At 37.0% G+C, this 17996-nt stretch overlaps 1 protein-coding gene across 1 annotated transcript in view; it reads left to right on the top strand.

The window, feature by feature from the left end:
* The window catches only part of IQCH (IQ motif containing H), a 210553-nt gene that overhangs the window by 20040 nt on the left and 172517 nt on the right, over positions 1-17996 (top strand). The window contains exon 4 of the mRNA XM_028166528.2: positions 1049-1166. Coding sequence (XP_028022329.1) covers positions 1049-1166 — 118 coding nt within the window. The remainder of the gene's footprint in view (positions 1-1048; positions 1167-17996) is intronic.

Below are 17996 nucleotides of genomic sequence, written 5' to 3'. Positions count from 1 at the left end.
ATCACAATAGAATCAAGAAAGTGAGTCATTGATTGTTGAGTTTAATTGACCTTAATTATGTTGACCATCTTAAAGAACTGGAACCTGCTTTAAAGTTAAAATTAAGACCTACATTACAGACATATACACATTCTAACAACTTTATTTTGTTTGCACATTGCTATCCCATGGAACTCCTCACTGCTTAACAAGGAAGACCTTTAACCACCTTTGATCCTTAAGTCTCTGCAATTATATAAAATAGCAGAAGTTTAAAGAGTATAATGATGGGGACTTCCCTGGTGGTGCAGTGGTTAAGAATCTGCCTGCCAATGGGTTTGACATGGGTTCGAGCTCTGGTCCGGGAAGATCCCACATGCCATGGAGCAACTAAGCCCGTGCACCACAACTACTGAGCCTGCGCTCTAGAGCCCGGGAGCCACAACTACTGAGCCCGCGTGTCACAACTACTGAAGCCCGCATGCCTAGAGCCCGTGCTCTGCAACAAGAGAAGCCACCGCAATGAGAAGCCCACACACCGCAAGGAAGAGTAGCCCCCAATTGGCCCAACTAGAGAAAGCCCTCACGCAGCAACGAAGACCCAATGCAGCCCAAAATAAATAAATAAATAAATTTATGAAAAAAAAAATACTAAAAAAAATAAATGAAGAATATAAGGATGAACTGCTTAGGGATCAGCATTTTGAATATATTTAACATTGGCTATATTGTGACTTAATTTTATTTAACAAAATACAGCATATTGTATTTTTTTAATTGAGAAATATTTTATAGAGTAGTAATTCTGTCAATTGTGCATCATATAAACTCAGCCAGAGATAGAGCTTTTTATTCATGCTATAATGGTCATTATCAGACTAGGAAGTTCTTATGCTTAATAAACAACTGCAGTTTTATAGTGGTAAAAATGCTAAAGTTGGTCAAATTTATTGTAACTACCAATAGAATATTTCCCATAAAATGTAATTTAACTAGGAAGCATTGTTTTCAAGTTACAATTTGTGAAGCTTTTATGATAGCAAATTTGACTTTTTTTTTTTAAACTTAGGTTGCTTCCAGCTGTAATTGATCAGAAATCATTTATTTTCCCTCTGGAATCTGAGGGGAAACTTTGGCAACCCCCAAGACAGCACAGTTCATTTCCACATGCCTTTCCAAGAGTAAAGGTAGGAAGAGAGAAATCCATAGAGACAGAAAGTGGATTGGTGGTTGCCAGAGGCTGGAAGGAGGAGGGGGAGGGAGTGGGGAATGACGTCTAATGGTTGTCAAGTGTCTTTGGGGGAGGATGAAATGTTCTGGAATTAAATAGTGGTGATGGCTGCACAACTCTGTGAATCTACTAAACACCATTGAATTATACACTTTGAAAGGGCAAAATTAAAGTTTATGAATTATATCTCCATAAAGCTGTTAGAAAAGAATTTTTTTTTCAAGAGCAAAGGTGGGAAATTGTGTTCTAAATGAGAAAACATGCCATTGTTGTTTCAGATATGTTCATGGCATGGTCAATTTTTATGACAAAAGAGCTTTCTTTGAAGTTAAGTTTCCAGGTGGCAAGGAATAGAGCCCAAGAGGTTTCTGGCTTTTGGTTATGCTTTCAATTTGATTCCTGTTTCCTTCCTGACTCCCCCAAAGTGATAACAGCTCACTTCTTCTGGGTACCAGGTGCTATTTTCAGTGCTTTGGGAACATTAACTTGTTTAATCTTCAGAATAATTCTAGAAGGAGATGTTATTATTATCTTCATTTTATTGATGAAGAAGCCAAGATTCCGAAATGTTAAATAAGTTGCCCAAGAGAACACAGCTAGTGTCAGAGCCAGGATCATGAACCCAGAAATGTAGGGATCCAGGGCTGTGCTCTTAACCACCGTGATGCCCTTTTTCAAGTAATAGCTTTATTGAGATACAATTTATATCCCATAAAATTCACCCTTTTAAGAGGTTTTTAGTATATTCACAGAGTTGTGCCACCATCACATGGTACCCTTTTTACAATTGTTTGTATTAGTTCTAGGTACTTTGGTAGGAAGCATCTTTGCTGTGGACATCTTTGTTGCAAGCATTTCCACCACAAGCATTTTTGCCACATAACTAATTGGCCATAAGGCAATTTTGCTATAAGAGATAAAATAACAAAAAATAAAAGAGGGACATTAACAAGGACATAAAGAAGCATGAGAAATGAATAACAAAATTTAAATGACTTTTTTGCAAAATACAAAATATTTGAATACATTTAAAATGTGGGTAGATCATGGCACTACTGTGCAAATGACCAATTTTATTTTGTGGGTTTTACCTAAGCACTTGTCTTTCAAGTCTTTCGTTCATAGTACTGTATGCATATTTTTGTTTGTTTATTGACTCGTCTCCTTGTTTGGCATTGTGCTTTTTCTTTTTCACTGACATTTTGTCCGTCATTAAGAGAGGTATCAGTTTCCAAATACTAGGGTGCGTGTTTGTACCTGAGCTTTGCGTTGCCCTGTGAAAGCCGCTAAGCTGTGTTCTATGCTTGGCATATTTGTTACATGTCCGCTGATAGATGTTCCAAAATTCTATGCGAAACATGGCTTCAACTCTGCACCTTCAAGGCCTTCAGTCTCTTTCTCTTTCCAGGTAGTGTGCTTCAAAATAAGAAACCAGTTCTTGGGGCAAATCATCATCGATCAGCTTGATAAAGCCATCAATAATGACTAATGCATTTCAACCAGTGGAAACGAAACTGTCAAATCAAAAACTGTCAACCAGTTATTTTATCTTTCATGGCAGAATTGCCTTTTGGCCAATTAGTTATGCAGCAAAGATGTTTGCAGCAAAAATGCTTACAGCAAAGATGTGTACAGCAAAGATGCTTATGATGAGAATACCTTGTATTTTCCTTTATTACATTTGCCAAAATTTGTAACTAGATATTGAGTTATAGATTTTTTAAAAAATGCCTGACTTCCCACTAGATTATAAGCTTAATGAGGGCAGGATCCATGTCAGTTTGTCCATTGCAATGTAATGCCAGGTTACTCTCAACAAATGTTTGTTGAATGAATAAATGAAACCGCCACAGTGACTTCTAATGGTGTGCTCATCCCCATATAAAATATTAATCCAGGATCCTCTGCACTCTCAAAGCAGCCCACTCCTACGTTTGTCACTGCACTTGTCACATTGGGTTCCTTCAGCCACTATCTGTGGAGTACTTCCTGTGTGCCAAGGACTGTTAGAGGCACACTGGGATGAACAATTCAGACCAGGCCCCCCACTCTCACAGAGCTTACATTCTAGGGGGCCGGAGATAGACCATCAGTAAGAAAATACCAGGTAATAATAAAGGCTCTCACGAAAAACAAAAACAAAAACAGAGTGCTGGCATAAAGGGAGCTTAAACTTCTCATCTTCCTTACTATTAAGCCTCTGCTTTCATTAAATGTTTACTTTGCCAAGAATCTCAGGAGGGCCAGAGTTGGTCCATAAGTGGAAGATTAGAGATCTCCAGGTTATAAAGACAATGAAATAAAATATATGAAATTAGGACTATTTCAGAACACATAGTTGCTATTATTATTCCAGGAAAAAAAAAAACCAAAAAACTATGGCCAGAAATTTATTTTCCCAAAAGAGTTCTGAATCCTGGCAAATGATTATAAAGATAAGGGATCTTATGTGCCCCGTGTTCTTTTAAATACTGCGAGCAGGGGTGAGCTTCATTTAGAAAGGGGCATGGACTGTTTCCCACCCTGACTTTACCTTCAGGGCCTGGATCCCTATTGTTGTTTTATATCTAATATCAGTGACATCTGCTTAAAAATGCATAACTGCTGACACAAAGATAGCCCTAATTTTGCGCTGTAAAGTCAATGACAAACAGTGCTGTTTTGCCAGCTGTTCTATAAGCCTACTACACCAACTTCAAAGCTTGTATTATTGAGTAGCTGTGAAATCCAGCTGGGATATTACCACCTTTAATTGCCCACTACCAACCTTTTAAACTAGGTAAACCCCAGTTGCTACTTTAAGCTCTTTCTCCAAAGTGAAGAAATTGTTTTTGGAATTCCATTTCACACCAAAAAACTAAAATGACAAATCATCTGGAGTTTCTCAGTTGTAATTAAGAATCACAATAAAGAATTGTTTATCAATTTCTTTTACATTTGAAAAAGCCATATTCTGATGGCTTTTCTTTATAATATAAAGAAAAGACTGGAGCTAAGGCTCCAAATCAACACCAGCCCAACCCTTCTTTTAGGCACCTTGGACTATAGGCGCACATGTACTCATAACAGTCAAGGAAAGGGTTTGAAATAACAAACGAAATAGATAAGAAGGAGGGAGGAAGAGGAGAAAACCTTTATAGGCCAAGAGAGTGTTTGATTTTCTTGCTGTGTTCAGCAAGCTAAGTCTGAAGGCAATTTCAAATAGAAGTTCCTAAACTGTTTAAACACAAGGACCTACTTAGAAGCATGATACAATTTGTATGTTTGTGGAGCAGGGAAAAAAAACACATCTCATTGCTTGAGAGTTATTTTCCAAATGAATTCCATAAAATGGATGCTTTATCAATCAAAACAAATATAAAAATATATATTGTGATCTAATACGATACAGCAATGTACAAGATCTGTGTCTAAGATGGGAAGAATCTTTAATTTTGTGAATATGGATCTCACTGATAAAGTGATTTTCAACATTTGATAAAAACTAAAGTTTTGAGGATTTTTGCCATTATGAGGAATAATGTGATGAGAGATAAAAGACAGAAAATGTCAGGGCAAGTAAGGGTTGCTTTACAGATTTTCACTGTGAGTTATATCTCACTTAATATTGGGTGGGAAAATTTTGCTGGTGAAATAGCGGGTGGATTTTACAGAATAAAGTGGGGAGAAGAGAATGCCTACAAGTAACCAACAAGCACTGTGATCTCTGTCTTCTCATTAGAATATAAGCTCCATGAGAGCAGAAACTTTAAAAACTATTTTTCCCTTTCTGTGGCTTCTTAAAACCTTCTTAGTATGAAAATATTCAAATAAACCAAAAATAGTGTATGAATAACTATTTCTCCTTCACCTAGATTTAACAATTGTTAACCTTTACCAGTTTTGCTTCATCTATTTTTTATTGAAATGTTTTAAAATACAGACATATAGACATTTCACCCCTTAATGCTTTAACATGTGTCTTTAAAAATGAACACATTCCTACTTAGCCACAATACCGTTATCACACCATTATAACATTACCATTATAACAATACTTCCTGAATGTAATAAATACTCAGGTCTTATTCAGATTTCCCCTATTATCCTCCAAATGGCTTTTACTGGTCTTTTATCCAAACTTGGATCTGCTAAGATTTGTACATTGTGTTTGATTATTTTATTTCTTAAGTCTCTATTAATCTAAAGCAGAGAGACTCTGTTTAGTTCATTACTGTAACCAGTGCCTAGACAGTGCCCAGCCTGGAGGAGGCTCTCAACAGATGGCAACATGATGGTCAGAAGTATGAGTTCACATCCCGGTGCTCTACCACTTACTACCTGTACTTTGGCAAGTCATTTAACCTCTTTGTGCCTCAGTTCCTCATCTGCAAAATGGGCTCTATGACACCCTGTTGTGAGGATAAATGAGTTAACATACGTGCATGTTTATAACAGTGCCGCATGCATGGTGAGTGCTATGTAAGTGTTCATTCTTCTTCTTATTTGTTGATGAATACTGGTCAACCTCAATTATGTACCTGATATGTACCAGGCAGTATTTTAGGCATCAGCCAAATTTCTCTACTCTCATGGGGCTTACATTCTAGTTGGGGTAAGGTAGTCATTAGGAAAACAGAAAACAGTTTGAAAAGTAAACATATAGTATGTTAGTTGATGAGAGAAAAGTTAGGTTAGGAACATAGGGAGTGTTGGGATGATCTCACTTGGAAGGTGACACTTGAACAGAAATCTGATGGACATGAGGAAGCAAGTCATTTGGCAAATAAGTGGGGAAAGAGTGTTCCAGGCAGAGAAGACAGAACCTGAAAAGACCCTGAATTAGGAGTGTGAACAGCAAGGAAGCTAGAGAGGAATGTGCAAGGGGGAGAGAAGTAGGAACAGGGATAGGGACCAGATCTTGCAGACCATTGTAAGGACTGCGGAGATATGAGTGAGATGGGAGGCTTTTCACCAGGGGACCAATCGGATATGATTTGCAATTGACAAGGGTCACTCTGCCTGCCATGTGGAGAATATGATGTAGAAGGGCAAGGGTGGAAGCAGGAAGACCATTCAGGAGCCTGTGTTAGCCATGATGATGAAATCATATCTCATCCTCACAACATTTCTGAAGGAAGGAATTATTGTTATCCCCATCTGACAGACGAGCATATCGAAGATGAGAGATGATAGTAATTTAAAACTAAGAAATAGTTTATTTATTCATTCAACAAACATTTGTTGAGAGTAACCTGGCATTACACTGCAATGGACAAACTGACATGGATCCTGCCCTCATTAAGCTTATAATCTAGTGGGAAGTCAGGCATTTTTTAAAAAATCATATAACTCAATATCTAGTTACAAATTTTGGCAAATGTAATAAAGGAAAACACAAGGCATTCTCATCATAAGCATCTTTGCTGTACACATCTTTGCTGTAAGCATTTTATTATTTGCTTAATCCCAGTTCATTTTATTATTTGAACTGGGATTCAAACTCAGCTCTGTTTAACTTCAGAGTCCTGGCTTTTCCTCACCACTGTTAAAAATACGAAACCTTGAGCTCCCTCCCTGTGTTTGCCACAGGGAAATTTACAACTGGGGGAAAAAAAAGAAAGCAGCTGAATAAATTCCTGATTTTTTCCACAAAAGGTCCTAACCATCCCCAGAATTACCCTCAGATATGTCCCTCTAAATGTCCCAAAGAAACTTCTCAATGCAATGCTCCTGATAAAAGTGACCTTTTCCATTTCTGATTTGTTGCAGTGATACTAATATGGCAACTGCGAAGCCACATTAGAATTATTTATAATACACTATTATACTCTATCATATGCAATGCTTTTTTACTGTAATTGGTTACCATTCAATTAGTTTATATATATAAAGAGGTTTATACTTTACAGTATAACTTATGGTTAGTGGAACAGGTGATTAAACATGGTATTTGGGGTTATTTCTATAAAAAATGGGCATCAAAAATAGGCCCTTAGCAGGACAGGAATAAAGATGCAGACGTAGAGAATGGACTTGAGGACAGAGGGAGATCAGCTCGGTGCTTTGTGACCACCTAGAGGGGTGGGATAGGGAGGGTGGGAGGGAGACGCGAGAGGGAGGAGATATGGAGATATATGTATATGCATATAATCAGCTTCCTTGCAGCTGATTCACTTTGTTATAAAGCAGAAACTAACACACCACTGTAAAGCAATTATACTCCAATAAAGATGTTTTAAAAAAAAAATAGGCCCTTAGGACTATATCTTCTAATAACATTGTTTCTATGAGAAGATTCAATTAGCTACATATTTATGACTTACAGCATCTTTCCCAGAAACATAAGCTATTTACTACAACTGCAAAGCATACTCAAAATTTATTATACGGTATTCCATGGTTCAATAACATTTCAAAGATGGCATCCCAAATTTCTCCTGCCTCTCTCCCTGGCTTACCAGGGGATGCTTACTTCTGGGCATTCAGGGAGCCCTCATTCCCTGGCCACCAACTCATGAGAGTAGCTTGTAGCCAAAGAAGGGAGGTCACAGATTTAGCAATTGGCCCATGTGCCATAAAAACAGGACAGAAAGTCACCTTTGGCACACACTACTGCTATAAGCTGATGACAGTGTCTCCATGGCATATTGTAAGAATAACACAAACACAGTAAAACTAAAAAATGTCTTTCCTCACTGGTGTGCTGTTTCATGTCTTCAAATATTTTGATTTTAATGCTACTATGTGCTAGGTGCTGGAATGCAAATTTCAGTGCTGTAGGAGCTCACAGTCTGTAGACAGGCATTCTACAGACAGAGTGGTGAGTGCAATATTAGAGGTTTGGCAAAAGTACTCTGGTAGGGCCAGGGGGATATGCCGAATGCCTGGGCTTTGTTGTAACCAGAAAGTACATCACCTCTAAAATCTGTTTCAAGCACAGCAATCTCTGACCTCTATGTCCTAGTCTGCCAGCTCACATAGTATGTTCTTCCAACAATTCTTCACTTCAGTAAGGACCTTCAATCCACTGACCTCTCATTATTTCACTATATATCACTTTTATCTTATTGTAATTGCTTCCTTAGCTAGGGTAGACTGCATGATTGTGGCAGAAATTGTTAGTTCCCTACCCAGTATCCATTCCCTCATCTGCATTACTATAAACTGTGATTTTGTTCAGGATGGCATCATGCCGGGCGGAATAAGGGTTCTCATTTCTGAGCCTTCCTTGCAGCTAAGTATGACCATGTGTCCCAATTCTGTCCAGTGAGTACTGAGCAGCAGTCTCCTGGGGTTGGTTCTAGGGGATATTTTGCTTTCCAGATGAAAGGATATAGTAACAACTGGCATGTCCCTTCTCCCCTTTCCTCTTTCTTTCTCCCCTGAACACAGACATGACAACTGGAGTTGCAGCAAGCATCTTGCAACCACAAGGTGACAAGCGTAGGGACAAAGGGCAATACTCTGAGGATGGTTAGGACAGAAAGGGGGAAAGGGACTGGACCCCAATGGCTTTCCTGAGCAGCTGATTTTTAGCTAGATATATGGGTGCCCAACATAAAGACTACATTTCCCAGCATCCCTTGCAGTTGGACATAGCTATACGACCAAGTAGTAATGGCTAATGAAATGTTAGGGGTGGGTATTGTGGGAAGTTTTCTGGAAACTGCCTTAAAAGATAGCTGACTTGTGCTCTTTGATCTTTTTCTTCCCCTTTCTCTACTCTGCTGCCTGGAATGGGGCTGTGTTGGCTGGAACTCTAGCAGCCATCTTAGACCAGGAGGAAGAGGCCCATACATTAGGGATAGCAGAATATTAAGCTGGAAGGAGCCTGGTCCCTAGTAACTTCCTGGATTTCCAAACCAACCCTGACCAACCTATCTCTGGACTTCATATACATGAGAACAATAAATTCTGTCTTACTGAAGTAATAGTCTTCCAATTTTCAGTCACATACAGCAAACAGTCTTATTCTCATTACCGTTATCCTTCTCATTACCAAATTTAATTTTTCTATGTCTGGATTTATGGGGTTTTTTTTTTCTTTAACTGGAGGTGAGATACGTATTTCAATTAGTGATCAGAAGTTCAGGCATTCTGAAGGTCATGCAGAGGATGGATTGGAGGTAAGGAGACCCATTGTAGGGGCCATTACAGAGGTCCATGTAATAATCAATGAGGGCACAGATCAAAGCAGTGCCTGTGGGGATTAGAGAGGAAGTAAAGGATAGATAGATCCTGATATATAGGAAGTTAAATCAAGAGTGTATCAACAAACATTTCATTGTAATGGGGCAGCATATTATGATGGAAAGAGGCTCTTGAAGTCAGAGACATCAATACAATCCTGTCTCTCCACTTTTGGATTATATGACCTTGAGAAGTCCCTTAGCCGTTTGTCCTCATTAGTAAAGTAGCGATAATATCATATGCTCCCTCTTGCCATTTTAAGGGCTATAGGACGGCAGTTGGATTATGACAACCCCCACATAGTGTGGTGCCGAGCACAAAATAGGGGCTGAATAAATGTTAGCTCTCTCCCCCAACCTTCCTCTTGTTCTACAATTCAGCTACAGGAATCAGAACGTAGGACAGGCACATCGGAATGGAATTAAAGTCTTAAGGTTTTGTGAACCTGAGGCAGCTGGGCTTTTTAGAAGCAGCTTGGGGTTTAGTGATGCTGTGATTGTTGATCCCCTAGCCTAGCAGGGAGGTAAGAGGGAATATCATGAAGCATAGAATGTTAGAATTCAAATAATAAATTAATGAATAATTAAATTTTAACTTCACTTTAATTTTAAATATAACTTGTTATTATGAAAATTTACCTTTGAATGGACACAAAAACAAAATGAAATCCATGTAACCATCACCCAACTTTAACAGTTGCCTTAATTTTACCATTCTTATTTCATCTGTTCCCTCCACTTTTCTCGGTGAAGTCTTTTAAAGCAAATCCCAGACATCATGTCATTTTACCTTTAAACACCTCAGATAATGACTTAAAAAAAAACAGAACTATTATCACATCTAACAAATTTAACAATGCATTAATACTGTATAATTCTCAGTCCATGTTCAGTTTTCCCCAATTGCTTTAAAATTGTTCTTCTTTTGTTTGTTTGAATCAGGATGTAAACAATGTCCACACACTGCATTTGTGTTTTTTTGTTGTTGTTTATTTTTTAAAGTTGAAGTATAGTTGATGTACAATGTAAGTTACAGGTGTACAATATAATGATTCTCAATTTTTAAAGGTTATAGTCCCCATGTTGTACAATATCACACATTACATTTGCATCTCATTTTATCTATAGCAGTTTCCCTCATTTAAAAAAATGTCACTTATACACAACATTGTAAATCAACTGTACTTCAATTTTTTTAAATGTCACTTATTAAAGAACCCAGGTCATTTGTCCTACAGGTTCTCCACCCCCTTAGTCTGGATTGGCTGATTGCAATCTCATGGTGTCATTTTACACATTCCTCTGTCCCTAGTATTTCTTGTAAACTAGTAGTTTTATCTAGAAGCTTGATCAGATTCAGGTGACATCTTTTTGGTGGGACTACTTCACAGGTAGTGCGGTGTACTTCCTTTTATAGCATATCAGGAGGCAATTTCTTTTCTCTCTTTTAATGATGTTATTAAGATTGATCAGTGAGTCTGAGTATTACCAGTTTGATCTATCCTATATAAGTTCCTCACAACCGGGCTTCCCTGGTGGCTCTGTGGTTAAGAATCCGCCTGCCAGTGCAGGGGACGCGGGTTCAAGCCCTGGTCCGGGAAGATCCCACATGCCATGGAGCAACTGGTCCCATGCACCACAACTACTGAGTCTGCGCTCTAGAGCCCACAAGCCACAACTACTGAGCCCGTGTGCCACAACTACTGAGGCCCATGTGCCTAGAGCCCATGCTCCACAACAGGAGAGGCCACCACAATGAGAAGCCCGCACACTGCAACAAAGAGTGGCCCCTACTCGTCGCAACTAGAGAAAGCCCGCGCACAGCAGCAAAGACCCAGTGTAGCCAAAAATAAACAAATAAATTAATTAAAATAATAACAATAATAATAAAATTCCCCACAACCTTTCACCTAATGATATTAGCAAAAACTGATATTTACCTAATTATTTCATTAGGGATTACAAAGTCATAATTTTATTTATTTATTTATTGGTAATTTTATAATTCTATCATTCCTTCCGCATTTATTAGCTTCTCTGAAGAACTTTCCCTTAGCAACTCTTTGGTGAATCTGAAAAACAGATTTTCAGGAAAAGCGGGATAAATGTATGATTCTTTCTTTGATCTATCTACTTTCAGATTAATTTATCAATTAAGTTTTTTTGGGGAAGGGGGAAATATTATTAAGAACTATGGATTTTTATATATTTGAAGTGTTTCAATGCATTGCATTATTATTTGGGGGCCTGTAGGATCCTAAGTAGTACTTTATCATTTGAGATACTTAACACACATTAGTCACTTAAACCTCACAAACAACTCCATGTAGGTAGGTATTACTACCCAGTTTTAACAAATGAAAAATCTAGATCATATAGCTTGAACTAGGACTTGGTATCTACTGTTCTTTCAAATAAATATAATAATGGTTGAAAGAATCAGAGCATTAAAGGTGACTGGATTCTTTTTCTTTTTTTCGGTTTTGAGAGTAAACAGCAGATACCTTTAACCAGTGGGAATATGATATTAACCAACATACACTTTAGAAGGCATTACTTGTAGTGGGACTTCCCTAGAGGCGCAGTGGTTAAGAATCCACCTGCCAGTGCGGGGGACACGGGCTCGATCCCTGGTCCGGCAAGATCCCACATGCCGCGGAGCAATTGGGCCTGTGCGCCACAACTACTGAGCCTGCGCTCTAGAGCCCGCGAACCACAACTACTAAGCCTGCGTGCCACAACTACTGAAGCCCGTGTACCTAGAGCCCATGCTCTGCCACAAGAGAAGCCACCACAATGAGAAGCCTGCACACCACAGCAAAGAGTAGCCCCCGCTTACTGCAACTAGAGAAAGCCCACGTGCGGCAACAAAGACCCAACACAGCCAAAAAAATTTTTTAATTAAAAAAATAATAATAAATAAATAAATAAATAAATAATAAAATTGAATTTTAAAAAAGAAGGCATTACTTGTAGCAAACACTGTTGAGAATAATGTTATGCTGATAATACTGTAACTTAGTAAATAGCTTGTCTCAACTTTGTTTGTGAAGCATTTCAATTTTGATTACTCTGTGTGGGATCTACTGCTCAGATGTATGTCATTTTATGGTCTGCCCATGTCTGGGGAGCTGGCATTACACGATGCCTAGTGTTTTTAATTCAGAACTTCTTCTAAAAGAAACCTTAGCCTCTTATGTTCAAGCCCTAGTTTTAATAGCATAAGCTATTTCCTTCTTATATCGCTTTGTGGGCATAGTAATAAAATAAATACCACAAAATCACTGATGAGATGAAAATTGAGCTCCCTGCTTCTGTGCAGCCATGTAGGTAAAACAGTAATTGGCTCTGATAATAACTTTTGTTCTTACAAACCAAAGTCTAAATGAGAGTCACATTTGATATATCTGCTTGTAATTACTATCAAAAGGAGAGAATACAAAGTTTAGATTGTTTAGTCACTCAAGATAGATTAAATAAATTGCTGTCTTTTCTTGAACAATTTAAGAAAATTTTCTGGAATTATTTCTGATATTTATCTTACTGTTGGTAAAAAATGATCATCTTCCAGAGCATTGCTTTTATGCTTAATGGAATGATTAATTTTGTTTTTGTTTTTTAAAATCTATAATTATTTTTCTTGAAAAATCTTATTACTGGGTCTGACAATGTAGCTTATGCTCATAAATATTTCCCTATACATCTCTATAGATGGTTTGTAAGATAAATTTAGGTTATGAATGTATATGACAGTGATTTTCAGTGAGACCATTTGATATTTTTATATTATTTAAATGTAAGCTCTTAATATTTTTTAAAAGGGGAATTAAATCACATGTGCTACATATTGTTTTGGCATACACATGCTTTGGTGTCAAAAGAGAAAATATTAGAATGTTAATAATTTTAAAGGATTTTTTCCATTGCTTTAGAAGCTGACTAATAAAGAATTACTATTACAACCTATCATTTCTGTTGGATTTCTCTTTACATTTTGATTTCTTTCCAGAAATATCTGTGTCCAGTGCCACAGAAATGTAAAAATGGAAGGAAACAACTAGTTTTTAATGCCAGTTTTAACAATGATTCTGTATTTGATCATTTCCTTTCTATACCAGTCCCAAAGCCACATAAAGTTGACGGAGCATAATAAAACTAAGAAAATGGCTATGGTCCACTGGGCCAATGATCCCAGAATTCAAAAGTTCTAACAAAGCTTAGACAAGATAGATGAAGTTATTGCCATCAGTTGTATACAGAATACACATTTAAAAAACACCCTAATTACAGAAACCACATCCAGCCAATATAATACATATTAGCAATTTCCCAATCCTTGATAGAATGGAAATTATTCTGAAAGTTTAATTAAGAAGGAAAAAATTATGTTCAGGTATTAATTTCAATAAAAGAGGCACTCAGCTTCCATGCAAAAACCCTGGAGTAGTGCTGTAAGTGTGGGTTACCCACAGAAGGAAAGCCACTTATAATTAGGCACTACATTATTTTTGTCACCACACAGACTTTAAGGAGAGGGAAGAGCTGTGCCTTATTTGTAACCTGTGTCCCTGCATGGGTTAAATAATGTGCACAATTGAGTGCAGTTATTTGGAGATTTGGTCTAAAAACTATTATAAAAATAAAAAGAAGGTTTGGAGGCTGTGTTAAGAAATAACTTATCTAGACAGCATGCATTCCATAGGTGTTTTTGTAGTCTTCCCCTTCGCTTTGACCTCAGGCACAGGCCATGTATGAATGCTTAAGATCAAAGAAATTACTACAGCATGAGCTAATCTGTCTGGTTCCTATAACCATTTTAACAATTGCATCAGATCGCCCTCAGAACTAAGACACTCCATTGAAAGGAAATCAGTGTTTTTAATTGCTCACACCTCCTTTTAAAAAAGTCACAAAGACCACATATTGTATGATTTCACTTATAAGAAATATCCAGAATGGGCACATCCAAGAGAAAGAAAGTCGATTAGCAGTTGCCAGCCTCTGGGAAGACGAGGGGATGAGCACTGATTGTTAATGGGTATGAGGTTTCTTTTTGGGTAATGAAAACGTTCTGGATTTGAGGTAGGGGAGATGGTTGTATAACATTGTGAATATGCTAAAACCCACTAAATTTAAAAGTCACAAAAGACTTCAGAAACTGTTGGTACTACCATATTCCTTAAGTATCAATTTACCTCTTAGCGTCAAATAATAGAAAGCAAAACATGGGAGGGGGAGATTGGGGGGTTGATAGTCCTTCAAGAGACAGACTGTCAAGTCTAATGTCGCATTTTGCAAATAAAGAAACTGGCTTCCAAAGAGGGGAAGTAACTTACCCAAGGTCACACACAGGCAGTAGAGCAAGACTGGAACCTAGGTCTCTGGTCACTCATCCAGTGCCCCTTCCCCCCTGCCACTGTGCTGCCTATTCTGGTGGTTCAAATTTAAGCATCTCAGCAGTAACTCATTTGAATTATTTTAAATGAGGAACACGTGGTTCAAATGAGATGTTTGTTTCTTTTTTCTAAGGAGAGCATATATTTTTCCTATAGATAGCAAAAGCTCTGCGAAGGAGTGGATAAGTTTGTTGTGGTAAATTTACCAAGTCCAAACTGAGATTTACCTGTAAATGTCCCTCGAGGAAAGGGGACACATTAACAGACCAAGGGAGCCCTCTACCTGCATAGTCGTAGTATAGATTTCATTGGCAAAATTCTTGACCTGGAAAGCTAAAAATAAATCGAGACCAGGTATTCTATCCTTTGTCCACCTTGGTTGGCTTCTAGCAGTATTTTTGAGAAAAAGAATGGCGTCTGCAGATGGATTTTTATGAGTAACAGGATACACAGAGGAAAATCTGCAGAAAATTCCTTTTCTGTGAATAAAAGACTAATTAGTCACCTAAATAAAAGACCCAAAGATATACTTTTTTTTCCAGTGAGAATTACATTAGAATAATTATTCTCAAAGAACTTTAGACTCCTTTGAGGATATAAAATGTTAGTAGGCAGTCTTGTTCTTCTGGCATGAAAGTTTCATTGTTTCTTTGTTTCAGCGAAAGACAGGGTTGAATATAAAAATCATGCAGGATCCTGAAAACATCCACCACAGAGCTGCTGTAAATGCGACCTATGGAATCAGTTTGCCATATATTAATCAAAGAAAAGCATGTGTAAGTAATGAGTTGTTTTAATGAGCTCTTTTTTTTTTAGAGTTAAAAGTCATTTTTTAGTAGTATAAGATACAATGTAGATTTTTAAGTGAGAATTTGGATCCTTTTGTCCTTAGAATTTTTTGGAGATGAAAAGGAGTGGCTTTCATTCTGTTTGTAATTAGAAATGATGAAGAAAATGTAAACCTCTTTTTAAGAGATCTATTTATAGCTCATTCAAATTTTTCTGTTTTATCTGATATCCCTAAATAAGCTAGTACCATAATTTTAACAAGAGAAAGTAGTTTAACAACAAAAAGAATACAGAGATGTTAAATATTTTATCTCTTGTACATGCTTCTCCTAGAAAAAGCAAAAGAAAACAACAGCAAAGCACGAGCTTCAATGGTGTATACTCACACAATATGCAAAATGTTAAGAATATTATTCTAAATCTGAAGAAAGTAGGGATTAATCCTTTATGTCAGCAAAATGATGAGAAGGAAAAATAATGACACGGAGACTGACATTAAGGGATCTCAGAGTCTGTGCCTATTTTTGCCATTGACTTGCTGCTGAGTGTCCCAAAGCAAGGACTGTACTCTTTTTGTGTTGCAGGGTTTTCTTAGGAGAATCAGGAGTAGTGCTTCATTTTACTTGGAAAATTATTTTATTTGAGATCATTTCTAATATTGAAAACAATTACTAAAGTGATATTTATACATTTTTAAATACATTTTTTAACCTTTGGCTTCTCTCAAAAGCTCTTAAATGTATCCTTCAGTGAAATCAAAACTAAAAACAAGATTAATTTTAGAATTAAATTGCAAAACCATTTCTAACCAGCATAACAGTCTGTTAGATTAATCTTCCAAATTTCCTGTGGAGACATTTTCAACTGCCTACTTCATTCATGTAACCCTGAAATATATTTTCAGTTTCTTTATATGTGCTTTATGTTATTTTAACAGGGTTGGTTTAAGAGCACTTTATAGTCTAAGAAATAACCAGAAAGTTAGATATTTTTATTCCTGCTGAAACTTTATTTAAAATGTCACTGTGAATAATGTGAAAGGGTTTTTATCTGCTTCCCGTGAGCCCAAAGCCCTTGAAATAAAAATATTATTTCTCTGGCTGTACAGACAGAAGCAGATTTCTCTTTTGTTGTTGTTGGTTTTCCCCTTCAATCTAGAATTAATATTGGCTTAGCTGGTGGAGCGCTGAGGCTTTGTAGCCCAAGGCAACTGCAGCATTTCATGCAAACTTTTTCCGATGAGTATTGAAGTTTGAAAAGGCATACCTCTAGATTTAGGGGGATTAAGCTTTGCTTTAATGAATCTGAGTAAAGATTCTGACTTAAATAGGGAATTCAAAATTATATCTGGAATTTGGAGCAGAATCTTAGTTATTTATTATATATTTTTTCAAATTCCCAAATAGGATGAGTGCCTTGGATATTGTACCCCTGTCCTTTGAACACAGAGGATTTGGGAAAGCACTTGGCCTTGTATGACACAGATAATGTATACTCATTTATTGTATTTAAGATCCGTTTTTCCCCATGAAACTTGACTCCATAAAAATCTACACCAGAGCACTTTAAAATGTATGTACATTATGTACATCTTGCCCAAACTACTGGCATTTCAATCAAAATAGTTGACCCTATCATTTTATGTTGATATATGTATATGTGATGGTACTAAGTGAAAAACATGTTTCATTTTAGATTTGTAAAACAAGCATTGTGCAAAAAATCCTGTGAAAGAAATATTCCAGTGTTTGGCTTTAAACAATCATGAGGAATATTTGGGAATAAACACAGTTGTGATTTACCACTTATAAAAATGTTTTTGAAAGCACTTGCCCAAACTGAAGCAATGTGTCTAGTGTTGTGATGTACAGTTAATTAGAAAAGCAGCATCAGGGCTAATTGCTTTTTATAACTACTCTAAACACTCAAAGGGGATTATTATTTGGCTGCTGAGGGCCATGTGTTTCCTTACTTCTTCTGAAACTTGAACAGCTTGTCAAAAGCCTGTAAATAACCTTAGACATTTTTGACAGAGAAAATTTGAATTTGTTGCTAATTTACATTACTAGTTCTCAGAAACTGGTATTTTCTCCATTTTATGAAGAGGTGTATCCTTTCTGATAATATGGGCTTATGCAAAGATTTTAGTGCATTGAAAACACAGATACTACACACACACACACACACACACCACAAAACTGCCTTCAGAATTGTATATCCTGTAACTCGCTTGTGTAAAAGCAATTTACAAAAAAAAGTATTAAAAGTGAAAGTCACTGATTTTTTCAATATCTTAAATCTGCCAAATTAGAAACAAAAACAAAAACCCTCTAACGTGTTCTTGAGTAGAGCCTTATAGGTTTGGATAGACAAGAAGAAATCTCTGATACATTCATACTTACTCACTGACATTTAGTTCCAGTTAGACTT

Source organism: Balaenoptera acutorostrata, chromosome 3, assembly GCF_949987535.1.
Source record: "Balaenoptera acutorostrata chromosome 3, mBalAcu1.1, whole genome shotgun sequence".
In the NCBI taxonomy this organism is placed as follows: Eukaryota; Metazoa; Chordata; class Mammalia; order Artiodactyla; family Balaenopteridae; genus Balaenoptera; species Balaenoptera acutorostrata.
This window is presented reverse-complemented; position numbering and strand designations above follow the sequence as displayed.